Source organism: Musa acuminata, chromosome BXJ1-4, assembly GCF_036884655.1.
Source record: "Musa acuminata AAA Group cultivar baxijiao chromosome BXJ1-4, Cavendish_Baxijiao_AAA, whole genome shotgun sequence".
NCBI lineage: Eukaryota > Viridiplantae > Streptophyta > Magnoliopsida > Zingiberales > Musaceae > Musa > Musa acuminata.
In genome coordinates, this window is record NC_088330.1 from 10,134,948 (window position 1) to 10,154,765 (window position 19,818).

At 38.7% G+C, this 19,818-nt stretch overlaps 2 protein-coding genes across 2 annotated transcripts; both read right to left on the reverse strand.

Moving 5' to 3' along the window:
* Positions 1 to 407: 407 nt before the first annotated feature.
* On the reverse strand, positions 408 to 1,030 carry LOC103981287 (uncharacterized). The gene has a single exon (XM_009397962.3). It carries the CDS (start codon positions 882 to 884, stop codon positions 681 to 683), a length of 204 nt encoding a protein of 67 aa, XP_009396237.1. The 5' UTR covers positions 885 to 1,030; the 3' UTR covers positions 408 to 680.
* Positions 1,031 to 3,121: 2,091 nt separating this feature from the next.
* Positions 3,122 to 19,584, reverse strand: LOC103981288 (mannosyl-oligosaccharide 1,2-alpha-mannosidase MNS1). The gene is made up of 14 exons (XM_009397963.3): positions 19,271 to 19,584; positions 18,767 to 18,814; positions 18,442 to 18,639; positions 18,219 to 18,331; positions 7,866 to 7,931; positions 7,512 to 7,683; positions 6,927 to 7,016; positions 6,621 to 6,748; positions 6,354 to 6,419; positions 6,123 to 6,231; positions 5,931 to 6,029; positions 4,956 to 5,036; positions 4,706 to 4,876; positions 3,122 to 3,690 (listed from the first exon to the last, which is right to left on the reverse strand). Exons 1-14 carry the CDS (start codon positions 19,421 to 19,423, stop codon positions 3,454 to 3,456), a joined length of 1,731 nt encoding a protein of 576 aa, XP_009396238.2. The 5' UTR covers positions 19,424 to 19,584; the 3' UTR covers positions 3,122 to 3,453.
* Between the last annotated feature and the right edge of the window lie 234 nt (positions 19,585 to 19,818).

The following is a 19,818-nucleotide window of genomic DNA, read 5'->3' on the forward strand; positions in this document are numbered from 1 at the left end:
ATTATATCAATATTTTTATAATTATAAAAATAAAATACTTAGATTTATTTATCTTAATGTTATTAATTTTATTAATAAAAATATAAAAAATAAAAATAATTTTAATATTTCGGTTAGTGATAACAAATGTTGTCGATGATGACAGATGACGTCGATATAATTATCGAGTGATCCTTTTGTTTCATATTTGTGTTGGTATTGTTCAATATCTATATTAATATCTACATTCATCGTTTAGCATTTGCATATGCATCGACACTAATATGTAATTATCTCTTGAAACGAGAACGTGCCACTTTGAGCTTATCCCCTACGAAACAAAGTTGTCCTGCCATTATCAAATAGTTGTGTATTTTAAGATTTAGAAAGTGTTGGCAGATCATGAAGATATTTCCTCAGTCTTCTCGCTAGCATTTTTAATTTCTCAGTCCATCCAAACTGAGAGATCGGTGCAGAGAGAGAGAGAGAGAGAGAGAGAGAGAGATAAAACAAGTTCATCTAAAACGCTTCTGTAACAAAAACCCTGAAAACAAAAAACAGAGCTAAAACGATGACAACGAGAACAGAAAACTGCCGACTAACGAAGCAAAAAGATGTGATCTTTCACAGAGAACGGTGCCAAAGCGCCACGATTTTGAGAGGAAAGGTCGTCGGATCTTGAGAGGATTGGAGGGTGGCAGCTACGGGTAGGCGACGAGGCGGCGGGAGCAGCAGGTGCAGGAGAACTTGCGCTTGATCTTGTGGCAGAGGGGGAGGAAGCAGAGCCTCCACGCGCTCTCAACGTAGGTGGCCATCACCGCACCGCCGCAGTAGGGGCAGCTCCCCGGCGCCTTGTGCGTACCCAACACCTCCTCCTCCTCCCTGCATAGGAACACCACGCACATCTCCGCCCCCTCCCTGCAATCACATCCGTCTCCGCCCGTGGTGGCTCTTTCTATATATATATATACATATATAGAGACAGAAAGAGAACGAAGGAAGGAAGGGGAGGAGAAACGAAAGAGACATGGTGGTGGTGGTGGTTGTGTGGAGGTTGCGATTTAACCCGCACACCAAGGGAAGGAACGAGGTGAGAAGGAGACGTCTTGCACATGCATACCTACGCAATGTTGGTTGTTGTTTTATTTGCTTGGAGAATTTTTATTGAAACAATATTTTAGATTACATATTTTTATAATGTTTTAATTTAAAAATGTCAAAAGAAATCAACAACTACTTGGATTCAATTCCTACATGTGAGAGAGGGGCTATTTATATATTAACCCCTAGTTAGTTACTTTTATCATCTCGATCTTTATATTTTAATAAATTATATTGATATCTCTATAGTTACGAAAATAAAACATATACATCTATTTATCCTAACACAATCGGTTTTACCAACGAAAATAAAAAAATAAAAAGTACAAAAGTAATTTTAATATTTCAATCAATGGTGAAAAACGACGATGCTATTGGGGGGCCGTAAATGGCTATTATGGATGAAGAGAATAATGATGAAAGATGAGGACCACTTTGTATATGCATCGACGTTGACGCAGTTGTCAAACGATGAAAAAATCGTCAATGCAAATGCCAAGCAGCATCGCTTAGCAACTACGTCGACTCCAATGCAGATGTAGAGCGGCATCGCTCAACAACTACATTGATGCTGACGCAGATGCAGAGTAACACCACTCAGCAATTGCGTCGATGCCGACGCAGATACAGAACGACCCTCACTTCTCTTTGTCGCTCTCCTCGTCCATAACAATCATCTGCAACCCAACAATATTGTTGTTAGAATAAATGGACCTAAATGTTTCACTTTCGAAACTATAGAGATATTAATGTAACTTTTTAAAGTGTAAGGATCGGGATGATGCTAAAGGTAACTAACTAACTACATAGGATAATCTGTAATTAACCCATGAGAGAGTGAGATACATATAAATCACGTGCACTATAAAATATATAAGTCCCTTATTTTTATTTTTTTTCTTGGTTGGCATATCCTTTTCATTTATTCTTGCATAGCATTATTTATTTTCTAAGAGAAAAAATTGTCCTTGTCCTCCACTATCACCCACCTCAACAAGGTATTATTATGTGATCTTACGTGCCCTCATCACTCGTCTCGTTGTGTGCCCTTCGCCTGGTTACTCGTCCATGTGCCCTTCCCATGCTACTCACTTTCCTTTGTCAAACCAAATTTACTCCTGCAACGCATGGATCTATTGGGTGTCGCATAACGATACAGTAGAGGTGTAGCTAGGAGCAAGGCTGAGTCCGAGGCCAAAGTTAACTCCTTCGTAACCAACATATTCACATAGTATTTGTCGGAACATCGATGACAATAGTCATAAAAACTTGTGTTGAATCAACGAGGATGACGATAAGAGCTAGAGTCCATAGATGAGCATGGTGGTAAGGGTATATAAGTGAGGCAAGCAGAAGATTAGGGATAATTTTCTTTTTTAAAAAATAAAGAATATTATGCAGGAATAAATAAAAAAATACACTAATCCAAAAAAAAGTGAAAATAAGATATATATATATATATATATATATATATATATATATATATATATATAATTTCCTCCGTATCTTCTTAAAATATTCATCTTTGGATTTGATGACAAGATAATTGTTCTTATTATGCACGTGGTTTCTATACATCTCACTCTCTCACCGGTACGAACTGAATTTAAGATTTGTTTTCTTTGGCATTTTATGTACGGAGAAAGAGCGGCTTTTGTTGAACACGTGACGCCGACTCCCTTGACGGCCAAAGGAACACGTGATGCTGACCAGAATCCACGGCGGACGGATCTCGGATGCACGTGCGGCGAAGCCGCCGGTAGTTGCTGCTCCTCGCGCTCGCACGTGCCACCTGACGACGCTCTCTGAAAGCGAAATCTCTTATATAACAATTTCCTTGGAATATATATACCAATACTTTTTTTTTTCTTTTGAAGCAAAAAAAAATTCTTATTTTGTTCATCAAGTGGAATTGAATAATCCAAAGTAGACAACAATCTATCAAAAATCATATACTCGCCAATTGTTAAAACTATTAAATACATTAGGTCATTTCCTAATAATGAAAGAATAATAAAACCTCTCAAAGATGATAAGAGAGTAAGGAAAAGTATGCTGTAAGAGGTTTCATAAACAGAAAGAGTAGCACCTACAAACAAAAGAAGAACATTTACATATGCGAATGACATGAAGCAATGCAATTGCTCATTTATCCGTCAAGAAAGATGCAATATTTGTAAACCAATCACACATATCTAAATGTGATCTCATATCCATCATTCTGCAGACGATCCCACCTTTCACAATGAACATGCCATGAAATCATTCTGTCAGATGTGCTCCCCCATTTTGGTCAAGATAAATTGGACTTTTGAGGTTGTAATTAGTTAATCAGATTAATAAAATCCACTCGAAACAAAATTTGATAAGGCCTCAATTCTGTTCTTCATTTCCTTGCTTTCTTCCAAGTGGCTTAGCGACTGATATCCTTGTTGGTTCCGTGTCTTGTCCATCTTTTCTCGTAACGATTCGTAAAGGATGAGCTTCGGTGTTGAAAACCCACTCATCGAATGAGATGAGTGATGGTGGTGAGAACAAGAGATAGAGATACTTCAGTGTTTCTGCAAGAAAGAAGCTTTGCATTATGTTGTCCTTCTCACCTGTTTTGACCTGAAGACAACATCAGAAAATTAGTCCTGGAGAATTGAAGGGATGCAGAAGGTATATTTCAATCAACTATGTTTGTATAGCAAGGATGATAACATTTTTAGCAGTAGAGTAATGCACAACAAGAGAGAAAACCACATCAACAAGTAAAACCAATTATATTAACAAAGATGGTGAAGAAGAAACATAAAGAGAATTGCTTCACAACAAATTAGTCTCCATAAGCATGTCGATGGACAAGGAAAAAAGGGAAAATAAACAGCTTGTGAATAACACCAACCTTCGTATCAAACCACACTCGATTGGCAGCAACATTTTGGCTTGAAACATAGAAGAATTCTCTGAGATTCAAGGCTAGCTCTTTCCTCAAGATCCAACATTCCCCTCACAATTCAGCTTCACAAGTAGGATAAGAATGGCCATCTTAACCATTGTTCCCCAGAACATATCCTAAATAAGCTAGTTACATGACTAAGATATTCCATCATTGCCTGCTCAAACATAACTGATCTGATCTAACTGGATAGGGTTATTTGTTATAAGCACTGTCTGGTCCAGTGAACGAACTAGGAACTAACTGGCTGTGGAATGGTTGGTGACAACACACTTGAACTTGAGATTTGTTATATTTTAATGAGTGACACAAGTAAAACGAATTAAAGGTCCCACTACAGGTGCAAGCCAAGTCACCAGCAAACTATTATCTCCCACAGAAATAATGTGCATCCATGAAACTTGGTCAGTAGTCCCATAGAGACAATGAGAAGTATTTGTTTGTACTTTGGCAAAGCAATTTTAATCAAGCACTTAAATCTCAGTTACTAATCAGATGAATCTTTATGCATATAGAACAGGTAAGTAATATCCACAACACTAAGCCAACATACATGTTGAAAGACAAATATCATTTTATCAACGGGAATTCAGAAGGAAAGTACCACTTCCACATAAACCATGAACAACCCAGAATGAATGACATTGAGGGAAAAGGTCATCGATAGTGTAACAAGAAACTTACATCTCTTAGTCCAACATAACCAGAATCGATACGACAGTTCTTTTCGAATGCCTGGAATATGTTCCAACCCCAATCTTGGTAAGTTTTGTTTCCAGTGAACCGCCAGAGATACATAAGTGACTCCACAGTCTCTGGTCTTAATATATTCCATGATGTGCCAACATTCATATCCTGAAGTAATGCATGGAATAATAATTATTTAGCAGTGGTATGACTTATGTCGAAGATTTGCAAGTTCAGTTTATCTGACCTCTCCACCATTGAAGTAGTAGTTTTCTCCAGCTAATTTTGTTGGAGTTGATTGGTAGAAATTATAGCAAGTCCAAGCAAGCTGCATAAGAAATTTGCTGACTACAGATAAGGGCAGAAGACAAATAAAAGAAGGATCTGATTTGCAGTCATTACAGGCTAACAAGTAAGAGAGATATTTTCCAATTGCACATGTTCGAATAAAAAGAACAAGGAACAGAGGAAGGACTGTGAAAATTATGTACCCAGATTGAAATAGTTTGTGACCACAAAGGAAATGCTCATAAACATAAAATCAAACAAACAAGATCAATGATCAAGTAGTCATATATTATTATGTAGAATGCTCAAACCACGAAGGAATTGAAATGATCAAGTAGCAGATCAAGTAGGGGTGCAAGATCTTTGTTAGGTGTGACAGTTAAGGTAGAAAATTATGCATTGAAAATGTAACTAAACACTCTGTATTTGTAAACACCACTTGTGATGAGAGTAGTGATCATTCAGATCAAATGCTCAAATCAAAGAAAGCGGAATCATCAAGAAACATGTTAAATGAAAAAGAAAGATAGGTACAAAATCTTGAAGATAGATTTTTGTCCAGTCATTTCAAATATTTGTGGAAACGACATACTAAAAGTTAATTTACAATGATAGGACAAAAAACAAGGCGTTGAAGAATGAATTGGAATCAAATTAAAGAGTACTAGCAGGGGTGACATTTTGGCAGAAGATTTTGGTTATAATTATATAAGATTTTTCTGAAAGCCAGTTATTAATTTAGATTATCAGACTTGACTATTTCCTTCATGCCAGTGCAATTCAACAGCTTAGCTGTCTTAAAGATATGATTGGATATATTACAGGCATGCAACCTCATACACCAATGTACGTTTAAACAAAATCAAGTTCATTATCAAGTCAGAAGCATAAAAGAGGAAATAACAATGCAGTCTGAACTCTGAAGAAAGAGTACCTCTTTTGCAAGTGAGAGGAATTTCTCTGCTTTCTCTGGGTCATAGTCTGAGGAACCCAGAACTAACATGCCTGGAACAAAGCATGCCAATTCATCCATCTGATTAAATTTGAAGCCAAGGGCAATCAGAAGGGTTGTAGATTTAGAAAACCATTAAATAGGAAATCTCTTAATCACTTCAAAGAAGCATACCTTGTTGGAGAGAGAATCACCAGTTTTCTCACAGATATATGACAAAGAAGATTGAGTGGTTTTCCGTATCAAGCTCAATAGACCTTCCATCGAAATTTCCCACATTTCTCTGGAGTGGAAGTTCTCCAAGTCAATAGCATGACAGAAAAGAGGTGTTCAACAGTCAAGCATATATGCAAACTAACTTCAGGGTATTCACAGGGCAAAAAAATACACACACAATTCACCAACCGGTAATGCTTCACTGTTCCAGTTTTGTTCCCTTGTATCCAAACTTTGAGTAAGTATTCATAGTAACTGTAATAAGTTAACCTTCCAAATCATTAGATGTTGACAAGGTTATTTTGTAAGACATAATAGAATGAGCTATGCAATAATGATTATTTTTATAAGACAGCATAAGCTGACAGATACAGGGTAGACGAACAACAGAGTTCCAGATAAACCATAATGTGCCAAGAAAATATCAACTCCACAAACTAAAAACACCAACATTACCTATCACCCATAGCGCCAAATGTTATGCTTGAGGAGGATGCTGCCACACCTGAATGAGGGTTAATATAGATGGGAAGTAAACCATCACTTGGATATGTCTTCTGCAGCTGAGTGATGACCTTCTCCACCTGGGCAAGTAAAGATTCATAGAAGGATCAACATGACATTAAATATTAATTTTGTGAATGGCACCCGACTTAAAGTCAACCCTCTAGGAGTTGTATCCTTAATCAGAATTTACCAGCTGCCTTTTAGAGGTGTCTTTAATAAATTAACAAAACTCCAGTTAGAACCTGATAAAATTACCTTCTGCTGGTATCTGGGGTCTCCCGTTCTCTGAGATAAAGCTATAAACTCAAGCTGCTCAGTCCCAGAATCTGCAAGAATACTTTGTCCCTATACATCATATAAAAATGTAGCATGAAGTAATCAAGTTATAATTATACCATTTTCAGGTCAGAGACCATCTAATATTAGAAAGACAAGTTAAAACACAATTGTGTAGTTTGAACAGAAAAAAAAATTGTTAATGGAAGAATTTAAAGTAAATTAACTGTAGAAAGTTTTAACAACATTAGTTATCTAAGAGAATAACAATCAAGGATTGCATGTAGAACTGCCGATTAACTGATAAACTCTGGTTCAAATTTTTTGCTGAACAACTAATTGAACAAGGCTAAATAGCAAAATAACATAACAAACTCTGTAATGGAAGTTCAAAATATATTTAGTATCTACAATAGATATTGCTGCCTAAATAGCAACAATTCTGTATTGGAAGTTCAAACTATAAAATTAGTATCCACAATAGATATTGCTGCCTAAATAGCAACAGAACAGAACAGATTCAGCATTCTCTGGATTAAAAAAAAAAGGATTTTCATATTTTACCCCAGTCCATCCAAAATTATGCGCATGACCATGAGCCAAGTTTATTCTGTTATACGGAATGCCTGTTGGTGTATCCCATGCAGGTAACAATCTATCAGCAATGTCTCTAGCCTTCTCAAGAAATATCTTATCACCAGAAAGGTCATAAGCACTAAGTAGTCCACCAACAACTCTGAAATTAGAACAAATAGAAAAGAAAAACACATGAGAAGGGAGAACAAGAAAAAACTAATGGACTCAAAAGTTTCACTCTCTAATGACCTGTAATAACTAAAACTAGAATATGGGAAATACTATCACCCAATTATGCCAGAATTTAATAGGCACAACACTAAGTAAACCTTATAATGCAACCTTATGGTTGTCTCAAAAACACTTGCTTCATAATCCTTGTTGAAGTCTAATGAAGTTGCAATCCACCTGCCATTTATGAGAAACAAAATCTTAGCTAAACAAGTATACTTTCAGCATATAGTAGCCCAAGACTAATCTCCAACTCTTGGACAATTCTAAATAATATCAAGTAAACTGACAATTTCTTAGGGCATCTATTTCTAAAATGATGAAATGATATAGCAAAATAAAGCATACAATTTAATGCTAGAACCCCAAGATAGCCATCTGTACAGATCACATGTGGTAGGCTTAGTTTGTTTGTGCTCATCTCAACTTAGATTAAACTGCACAAGAAACAGCAACATATCCAGGAGCATAGAGTCATGATAAGAAAACACCGTGTAGCTTCTCAGTCCTCACTAAGGAAACTCATCGTTAATGCAACAAGTACATCAACAAACATTGTAGATACCAGCACAGCACATAAGAAATGTGGAGACAGATTCAAGACACCAATATGACACAAAACTAATACACAAGAATGTCAAAACTTGGAAAAATAGGATACAATTCAGCATGGAGATCCAATAAAAAAAAATTCAAATCTATCATAATATATGACAGTTTGACGTTTACCATGATTCATTATAAATAATAAGTATTCACTAGCATCCCTGATATATTCATGATTCATGAATATTGCTTAGTAATACAAATTGTCAAGAATATAGGTAAAATAACAAGAATGTATAATAAATAAAACAAAATCATTCTAATAATTTACCGAACAATTGATGTTATATACAAATAACAATCTATTGAATCATATATCGATCTTCATAATTAAATAAACAGTTCTCTAAAGAAATGTCTACAGGGACAAGCTTTGGTGCTCTGATAAGGTTGCTCATTTGCAACCTTCTCTATACCCCACATTGATGGGAACCTCTTGCACTGGACTTCCTTTTTTTTCTCAAGAATTATCCATGAAGCATCCAACTATCTGTAAAGTATCATAAAAGAATTCACTCTCTTTAAATAATTATTTAAAACAAATATTTCAAGGAATTACAAAGTAAATTTCTGAGAAGTATCTATTATGCAGATACAGTAAGCAACTCGAATAATCTGCACTTCTCAGATCAGTACCAATACCAAATTTTATTTAACTGAGACAATATGAACTGGTATCTCTGCAGTTTCACCTTGGTAAGGATTTTAAGTTTTGATTGGAATGGAGAGTTCCACACTATGTTGTGTTGTCCTGTTCAATTGTTGAGAATCTTTATGCTAGAACAGGGGGCACATTGCTCATATTTTGTTTAACCATATCACAATGAAAACATACCAAAACCTTGTAGAACAGTAAACCAATAAAAAGAACTCACAAAAGAATTTTCTATGTAGATACTAACTGCTATAGCCGTACAAAGACACACTGATTTGGTAAGGTTGGTATAGTTGTTGTATAGCATGTGAAATCATGCATCAAATACCATTAAAAAAGTTGCAATTTTTATGGGATAAACATCAAATTTGTCGCAAACTATAATCATAATAGAAGTGCACAATCAAGAACAAAGAAATCAAAGAGCGGGCAGTGGGTCATGTGATAAACAACCCATTTTTAGCAATTCTGCTAATCATCATTCTTACACGGTCATTGATATATGACATAGAAGAATAAGCAGTATGCATCCCAAAGTGATTTGAGTTTCAAAAACATGAATGAAATTTATATATGATCTCACTTAATATTAAGACTGAACAAGGTTCATAGAAACATTTCCTAGAACTGTATATGAATAGAAAGACAGTCGATCGAACATAGTTGTAGAAGGATTAAGCCCTCTATCCTCTCAAATAAAGATTAAGGATATACCGCCTAAACCTAAAATTCTCCAATTTAAGCATGTTCTATTATGGCAACTAATATGCATAAAAGCAATTTGAGATTCTAACAGTTGCCTTCCTATCATTGTAAAAGTTGCAATGATATACAGGAAATATTGTGCCCAATAAAATACTATCGGCCACAGGTTTCAGAATCCTTATCCATGCAATAATATCTAGCCAGCATTCGAGAAGCAGACAGCACAGGCAGCATGCAAGCTTGACTATGATGCACACTTGAGTAGCCAATTATGATCTAAATATGAGAGTATGTTTGCAAGGATCTGGCATTTCTTTCACATACTGATGACAGAAGCATTGTCTTCTAGGTATGACAAATAAAATCTAGATTCAGAAAAAAAAGGAGGCACTAAGATGATAAAAAAGGAATGTAAGTGAAATAGATAGTGCTTATTGTTAAAAAAGCCTCATGGAAATAAGTTACTTTCATTAATGGAGATAAAAGCTAAGCTACGGAAGCCATAACAATACAGAGCAAATGGGTTTATTGGAAAAGCGAAGGTCCATATATGACTTCACAATTAAAAGTAGAGATTGTTTGTCCCGAATCCAGCAAACTCTTGGCTATTCCAATAGAAAAAGAAGTCTGCAATATCAGGTGGAATTCAGCAACCTGTACTAGATTCCATTTTTACAGTTTTCTTATTATAGAATGCTATTCATAGTAATCACCTGCATGAATCTTAAAGATTTCTGGGAAAAAGAAGAGCATATTAAATAAATTAGAATTTTTGTATGAATCTATTAGAACCCTTGCGGATTCTAAGCTTGGGGTTGATCTCTTTAGGGAATCGCCTCCTTGGAACTCTATAGGGGTTCCTTTCTCCAAGTTGCTGCTCAAAGGCTGCTAAAAAGATTCATCTATTTCTTGAGAAAAGAGGATGAATACATGAATATTTATAGAGCTTCTAAACCCCAACTCCTAATATGACTCCTACTCAAGACTCCTACTTCTAATAGGACTCTCACTTCTAACCAACTACTAATGCTTCTCTAAGAAGCAACCTCCAAACTAATCCTAACCTTAGTTGGTCTCTTCACCTCTTTAATAGGGGTCGGCTAGGTAGGTTTTACATGAATGCCTCTTTCAATGAAACTCAATTAGGACTCTCCTAGCTAGAGTCCTATCAGACCCGCCCTCTTCAAATCAGTCTTGTCCTCAAGGCTGACGATCCATAAATTCTAGGAATTTAATCTTCAAGTTGTTATAGTTCTCCCAAGTGGCATCTTCTGCTGGTAGATTCGCCCACTGTATTAGTACTTCAGTAGTGGGTCGTCGTCGTCGAGTCACGATCCGTCGATCAATAATGGCACTCGGCTGGGTCTGGAGTTCTCCTTGGGTATTTATATTTGGTAGATGACTTTGGGTTATCTCGTTTTGTCCCAGCTTGAGCTTTAAACATGACACATGGAAGACTGGATGGATTCAGGAGTTGGCAGGTAAGTCCAATCTGTATGCTGCCGCTCCGATGTGCTTCAAAATTTGGTAGGGTCCATAGAACCGAGGTGAAAGCTTCATAGATGCTCTGGTCTGGATCGATATTTTCTTGTATGGTTGGAGCCGTAGGAAGACCCAATCTCCTACTGAAAATTCTCTTTCGCCTTTATGTTGATCATATTGATGTTTCATCCTTGCTTGAGCTGCAATGAGATTATGTTTTAGCAACTTTAGCATTCTGTCTCTGTCCTGTAGTTCTCTATCTACTTGTTCTACTTTGGAGGTGCCCAACATATATTTTGGGATCACAGGGAGAGGTCGGCCATACATAGTCTCATAGGGAGTACATTTTGTGGATGAATGATAAGTTGTATTATACCACCACTCGGCCCAGGGAAGCCACTTTGTCCACTCTTTTGGCCGGTCACTGGTGAAGCATCTGAGGTATATCTCCAAGCATTTGTTCACCACTTCAGTCTGATCGTCGGTTTGCGGGTGATACGCCATACTCATTTTCAATTTAGTACCCTGCATCTGAAATAACTTTATCTAAAATCTACTCATGAAGACCCTATCACGATCACTTACAATAGATCTCAGCATCCTATGTAATTTTATAATATTCTCCGTAAAGATTCGAGCAATACTAGAAGCAGTATAGGGATTACAAACAGTGCAGAAGTGAGCATACTTTGTAAGGCGATCATGTAACATCCCATTAGTCCCATATCGAACGTGCGCAATGAGTATGATTGGCTTATATGGGCCTGATGAGTATACTACGTTAACTCCCGCTTAAGTATTTTGGTCCGTGGTTGAAGGACCAAAATGGAGTTGTTGGCCAGTTAGCTTATCAGACTCGGGTCGTGACAGATCATCCGCGACAAGAATTGTACCTTTTCTTTGTGATGAGGGAAGCCCTTCGATGAAGTCTATTGATATAACAGTCCATATTGAGTCTAGGACGGGTAGAGGTTGCAGCTTTCCGAGACTTGCTACTGTCTTGCTTTTATGTCGTTGACATACATCACATTGTGCCACAAATTTAGCAATAATATTTTTATCCTTATCCAATAAAAAATTTGCTTAATTCTCTTATAAGTTCTAAGGAACCCGGAGTGCCCAGCTATAGGTATGGAATGCATCTCTTGAAGGATAGTCTTTATGCAAGTAAAATTTGGTACAAGCACAATGCGTCCCTTATAACGTAATTCTTTTGAGTTCCAATTGTAATGAGCCATGGAGCTTGGTGCTTCCTCCAATTTTTTTATGATCTTACTGGTCTCCAGATCTTCCTGTCGTTCCCTCTTAATATCCTCAAGGAAGTCGTTGGTCGAAAGTGAAATGACCGAAAATTTAGCTTGCTCGGGTAGTCGCGAAAGCGCATCTGCAACAATATTCTCTTCCCCTTTTTGTAGATTATTTCATAATTATATCCAAGAAGCTTTGTTACCCATTTTTGCTGCTCGGGGGAAGATATCTTCTGCTTCAAGAAATATTTTAGGCTTTTATGGTCGATCTTGATTTGAAAGCATTGCCCGATTAAGTGCGGTCTCTATTTGGTCATCGCATGCACAATCACGAGCATCTCCTTATCGTAAATAATCATCTTGAGATGGGAAGGAGATAATGCCTTATAATATAAGCGAGGGGGCGGCCATCTTGCATTAGTACAACACAAATTCCGACTCCGGAGGCATCGGCTTCAATAACAAAAGTCTTGTCGAAGTCGGGTAGCGCTAGTACGGGCGTTGTCGTCATTGCGACTTTAAGTTCGTTGAAGGCGGTGGTGGCTTTATCCAACCATTGAAAAGCATCTTTTTCAGCAAGGAAGGGATGCACTGATCTTTCCATAGTTTTTCACGAACTTGCGGTAGTAGCCTGTTAAACCGAGAAATCCGCGTAGCGATTTTATGTTCCTCGGGGTCGACCAGTTCTGCATTGCTTCAATTTTCACCGTCAAACCTTCCTCTGATATGATATGCCTAAGATATTCCGTATTCTATTGAAGAAAGCTGCACTTCGATTTTTTGACAAAAAGAACATATTCCCGCAAAATCGTCAAAACGAGTCGTAAGTGCTAAAAATAACTTCCAAGAGAAGGGTTGTAAATAAGGATATCGTCGAAGAAAACCAGCACAATCTTACGAAGATAATTCGGGAAAATATCATTCATAAGACTCTGGAAGATAGAGGGAGCATTGGTGAGACCAAAGGGTATTACCAAAAATTCGTAGTGGCCGTTGTGTGTTTGAAATACGGGTTTTGGTATGTCTTCTTCGCACACTCATATTTGATGATACCCGGATCGAAGGTCCAGCTTTGTGAAGACTCGTGCTCCCTTTAATTCATCAAGCAATTCATCTACTACTAGAATAGGGTATTTATCCTTGACGGTAATGTCGTTAAGATCTTGGAAATCAACGCACATTCGCCATGTTCCGTCTTTTCGTACGAGGAGCACCGGTGAAGAGTAGGGGCTGCAACTTGGCCGAATAACTCATGTTTCGAGCATCTCTTTTATAATCCTTTTTATTTCATCCTTATGGAGATGTAGATACTGATATGACCGAGTATTTGCTGGAGGTTTGCCCAGAAGAATCGGTATACAATGATCATGCCGATGGGTAGAAGGTAGGTTGCACGGTTCGTCAAATATATCTGAAAATTCAGCAAGCAAAGGAAGTAGGTTTGGATCTTCAAATTTCGTTGGCTCTCCCTTAGTTTGCTGCTCAAGTTATACGAAAATGCCGCTACATATTTTGTGCAAAACTTTCTCCATTCGTTGTGTGCAAATCGTCGTTACATCACCCCCACATTTCCCGTACAGTATCACCTGGTTTCCCTTACTGTAAAATTTCATAATTAGTTTCAAAAAATTCCAGAAAACATTACCTAATGTCGTTAGCCATTCGATGTCGAGCACGGCCTTATAATCATCAAAAGGGAGGAGGAAGAAATATGCAATTATCTCTTGGTCTTGTAGTAATAATTTCACCCGCGAGCACCTATGATCACACTTCAAAATTCGTCCGTCGGCAACCTTAACGCCAAATATGTTGCAATTCTCGATAGGTAAGGTCATCCGAACGGCAACCTTATTGTTCATAAAATTATTAGTGCTCCCGATGTCAATAAGAACGGTGATAGGTTATTGCTTCAGAAGTCCTCCCACTTTCATCATTTGTGGGTTCGCATAACCGGCAAGGGCATGCATCGTAATATCAATTAGCTGCTGTTCTTCATCCACAACCTCTTCCTCATACTCTTGTACCTCCTCCTCCATGTCTTCAAGAGGTTCAATAAGTAGGAGGTGGCCCATTTTGTAGCGATGATCACGATTTCACGGCTCGTCGCAATGCCAACAAAGACCCTTTGCTGATCGGTCATGTAGTTCTTTTGTCAATTTTTTTGGTAGTGAAGGACGGCTGGGAGCAGAAGGAGGTTTATATACCGTAGGCCTAAGAGAGGTTCTCGTCCTTCGAGCTGTCATGGTACGAGGCTGTCGCGCCTTCACCTCCCCTTTTATCTCTAGCTTAAGTCCCTCGATGAATATTCCTAACAATTAACGATCAGTCCAATCACGAGCAAGGTAGGATAGCTTCTCAAACCTGATTTGGTACTCTTGAATCGTAGAGGTTTATCAAATCTTTGCGAGTTAGCCATCGATATTTTCAGACTCTGTAGGTCCGAAATGATTCAGCAGTACGTTCTTAAATTGATTCCACGTCGGAGCCCCATGATTGTATTCCAGTCAATTGTATCATTGAATAGCATCTCCTTCAAGGTGGATGACAGCAATTTCCACCATAGCATTATCCGACGTTCGGTAGTAGCAAAAGTAACGTTCGGCGCGCGAAATCTATCCCACCGGGTCTCCTTCCCATCGCAGGAAGTCCACCCTCATACGTGGCTGCAGCATGTTCGAGATGTTAGGAACAGAGTTGGCACTAAGAGGGGGGGTGAATTAGTGCAGCGGTCAAATCACGTTGGTTATAAAAACCTTTTCGTTTCGTACGATAAAATCGATTTTGGAAATACTTAACTTTGAAAGCAATAAGAGGGGCGTAGCAAGTAATGAGAAGGCAGTTTACAGTTTAAAGTAAATTACTCAAAGTAAAGCAAACCAGATTTTTATAGTGGTTCGGTCGTCGTGACCTACATCCACTCCGCCGATTCCTCCTTCGTCGAGGCCACCGGCATTCACTATCGGTCTTCCTTCAATAGGCGAAGACCAACCACCTTTTACAACTCGATTCTCCTTTTACCGGGTTTAGGAGATAACCCTTACACCACCACTTACTCCTCTCTCAAACTATTCTAACACTTAGAACTTTTGAGAGGAGTTCACATAAGATTGCAGCAACGTTTCTTTCTATTTTTACTCTCAAGTCTTGTGTTTATTAACCAGGGATAAGAGGGGTATCTATAGGCCTCAAGTTGATTCAAACTTGGAGCCTAAAAACATCTCATCCCGAGTTTCCTAGGTTCGGGCGGTACCACCACCTGTGTTGGGCAGTACCACCGCCAGTGTCAGTCTGACACTAACACTGCGCCGGGCAGTACCACCGCCCAGACTGGCGATACCATCGCCTGGCACCCTACCAAGGGTGGTATCACTGCCCAGACTAGCGATACCATCGCCTGACATAGTCTCGAAGACTGTGCCACGATAGTGCCACTTCTTGGGTCACTGTTTAGGCTTCTCATTAGGCCCAACACAGTCCTTACATGGGCCCAACTGGCTCCTAATTGGGTTGGCCCAAATCCAATTTCAATTACGTGCTAACTACGAAATCTAAGACATCCTTAAGTTAAACAAGTTCCTAGGTCTTGTTTCTTCCAACGAGCTTCCAGCGATCTTCCGACGAACTTCCGACGATCTCTTGGCAATGTTCCAGCGGACTCCCAGTAAGCTCCTGGACTTCACGACGATCTTCTTGGCGACTTCACGACGATCTTTTCTGGCAAGCTCCGAGACTTCTCGGCCAATTCCGATAGAATTTCTGACGAATGTCCGAACTTCCGACGAACTCTCGAACTCCCAACGAAATCGCGTCTTTAACTCCGGGACTTCATTTTGCTTTATGTTTTGCTATCGTAGTTAATCCTGCATATGTAAAAAAACACTTCGATCTAGACAATTAATACTAAGCATGAATCATGTTGTCCGGCATGTCATTGGTCCCTTGACGCTTCGTCCGATTCTTCGGCGCATCGTCCTCTCTTACGGCCTATTGCCCAATTGGCCAGTTGACTCTGCAACTCTGATATCCTTGGCATAATATCCGCTCTTCTTGGCCCGATGCCCGAATCCATGGCCCGAAGCCTTCTGTCGATACGTCGACCGATCCTTTGACTCGATATCCAATCTTCTGACATGATTTCCCCCAGGCCCAACATGATTCTTCTTGCTTTAATTATCTCATCGTGATCGAAGCATCCTGCGTCACTCATAACGCAGATTAAATCATAAACACTTATCAATTGGTTTCATCATCAAAATCCGAGATTCAACACGAGGGTTGTCCCTCCTTCTCTGAAGGCCTCTCTGAACTCTCTCCTCGCTGAAATTTGGTTGGACTCGACGATTGTCCAATTCTGAATTCTGCAAATAAAGCGGGCAATTTATCCTCCAAGCGCGATTCAAGCCGCGATTCAATCTGAGATTCCAATGCTTCAAATTTGGCATTAATTGGATCTTGAGAAGCTATAGCATATGTCTGTAGATCAGAGATGTTTCTGTCGTTTTTCTATTAACGGGTTAATGACATGGGGTGGTGGAATATTCGAAAAAACTAAGGATCACAAAAAGGTACTGCAGCAGATTTTTACGTCTAAAGTGTAGCAGTTTGAACATAAAAAATCAGTGGTGAAGAATTTTTTGACGAAACCAAAGGGAAATCTGCTGTTAGGAAATATCAAAGCTGTCGTAAAAATTTCGTAGAGATTTGGACAGAAAAAACGCAGTAGCAAGATGAAACAAACTGTGCTATGTAACTGGAATTCTGCAGTGCATCTTTCGTCGTAGAGATGAAAACTTTACGACGAAAAGTTTATGCAGCAATATAATAACATTTTTTTTTTTGAATAGGGATAACTAAATTGCAACAGTAGTAAGGTAGGAAATCAGAACCTATTGCAATTCACATGGAGATCAAAGGATGATCCGCGATGGTGGAGATGACGACGGAATTCAACGACGATCTTTTAAGCAATTGTGGGAATTGCTTTAGGCGATTGTGGCGGGCTGATAGATGGCTGTGGAAGGGCAACGAGACGCCAAGAATGCTACTCTGATACCAAGTGTAGAACCCTTACGGATTCTAAGCTTGAGGTTGATCGCTTTAGGGGATCGGCCTCCTTGGAACTCTATAGGGACTCCTTCCTCCAAGTTGCTGCTTAAAGGCTGCTAGAAAGATTCATCTATTTCTTGAGAAAAGAGGATGAATACATGACTATTTATAGGGCTTTTAAACCCCAACTCCTAATAGAACTCATACTCAATACTCCTATGTCTAATAGGACTCCTATTCAATACTCCTATTTCTAATCAACTCCTAATGCTTCTCTAAGAAGCAATCTCCAAACTAATCCTAACCTTAGCCGGCCTCTTCACCTCTTTAATAGGGGTCGGCTAGGTAGGTTTTACATAAATACCTCTTTCAATGAAACTCGATTAGGACTCTCCTAGCTAGAGTCCTAATAGAATCCTCTGGATTCTTTGTTAAATTTTCAATTAGTTCACTTAGAAGAGACATATGAGTAGAAATAGCCTATAATGTATGAAAACATTATGTACCAATTCAACCATCATAGCAGCTGTTATTCAACCCAAGCCTAATACACTGAAAAGAATATAAAAGTACATAAAAATGTCCAACTATTTCAAAATAAGTTTTGTGAGAATAGAATTCTGTCCACATATTCAATATTTAAAAAAAATCATATCGGCAAATAAGAATAATAAATACAATGTTCAACAATATGCAGAATTTTGTTGTTTATTAGAAACTCACTCTCTTGCTTTCTGAAACTCATCTTCCAAGCCCATAATGTATAGTGTATCAAGAGAATCCACAAGGGTTGCTCCAAGGCCACCAAAACTATTGACACCATTCATTGACTGTGGCTGGATATAGAAGTAAAATGCTGTAAATTCTTGTTGCATGAATTAAAAACAAAAACAACAGGGAACATCATGATTCTAGCATAAATCTTATGTTACATTTCAGAACAAACCTGAAGCTCATCTTGTCCCCACGCATATTTTACATAAGAGTTCCAAGCATGTAGCATAGCCTCTTTAACTTTTTCCCTCCGTTGGCTGTTAACCAGATCAATTTCAGCCTTCCACACATTATTATTCTTGGCCATTTCCTCCTTTATACCAGAGAGAATTTCAGTCCCATCACCCAAATGTCCCCCGACTTCCCTCAACTATAAGAAAAAAACAGAAATTTAAAAAGATACGTAACGAAGGCAAGTCATTTTCACAACATTGACGTGAAAAATGCACAAAATTGTCAGATTAGAAACATGACAGAGGAATGGATTCTTCAAGTACCTGATGTTGCAATTCGTTTAACTCATCGTAGAGTCTGGAAACCTCTGCCTGCACATTGACGTCGTATTAAGCTTCCTACGACTTCGTTCTACATAAATGAAATGAATGTATCCTCTCGAAACAGCAACACTCGACATTGAAAATTTTAGTAGAAAAGAGAACGATTTTTTTTGTTCAAACTATTGGCAAGAAGATTACCGATAGGTTTCAATTCTATTCCTGAAAAATATCAATTACGTTGAAACTATTGGCCGAAAATAACCCTTCCCCCTTCCCCAAAACACGCAAGACTCATAGAACTATCAAAAACAAACAATAGAAGAATAACGAAAGACTCCCTAGACCATTCAAAAGATGATGTTTTTACTGATGCCAAACAGATCTACCGGCCCAAGAATCGAATACGGACTGGAGCAGCAGCAGTCGGGCTCCAGTAAAAGATCCGACACTTGGAACGAGAATCAAAGAGGAAACCCAAGTGGATATGAACGGATCGTCGCCGACCTCGTGGTCCCGGAGCAGGGAACGGCGGTCCCATACGACAAAGGTGGTCAAGACGAAGGCGGTGAAGACGGCAGCGAACCGCACCGGCCTCTTCATGTAGTATCCGGGATGGAAGTGCCGCCACCAGCCCGACGAAGAGCCCCGCCGCGCCATTGGTGCCCTCCGACACAACCCTAATCAGCACCCACCGAATGGGCCTCCCCAGTCCTCCTCCTCCTCCTACGGCGACGAGTCGTCCCGATCGGGAATAACGACGGCTTCGTGAAGCTGCTTATATCTGATCCGAACTGTGAAGAATGAGCGTTGCTCTCCTCCTCTCTGCGCTCGGGCCCCCACCAGCAACTGCCAATAAGAAAGGCCGGCCTCATCCGTGACTCCTTTATTCTTGTATCCCATAATACTCCGTTAGTACATAAAAAAACAATTGCAGGGCGATTTTCTAGAAAATATTTATATTTTAAGTATTTTATAATCGGTATCTCTTATTTTGATTTTTTTTCAAATAGTATTTTAATAAAAAATATTAAATACCCCTAAAAAATTATCAT

Bases quoted from the DNA above. Each gene is read 5' to 3' on its own strand.
- LOC103981287 (XM_009397962.3), bottom strand. From the start codon at position 884: ATGTGCGTGGTGTTCCTATGCAGGGAGGAGGAGGAGGTGTTGGGTACG.
- LOC103981288 (XM_009397963.3), bottom strand. From the start codon at position 19,423: ATGGCGCGGCGGGGCTCTTCGTCGGGCTGGTGGCGGCACTTCCATCCC. The intron at 6,420-6,620 runs GTAATGTTGGTG...AACTTATTACAG, and splicing joins TTTGGCGCTATGGGTGATAG to TTACTATGAATACTTACTCA. The intron at 6,232-6,353 runs GTTGGTGAATTG...CTTCCACTCCAG, and splicing joins GGAACAGTGAAGCATTACCG to AGAAATGTGGGAAATTTCGA.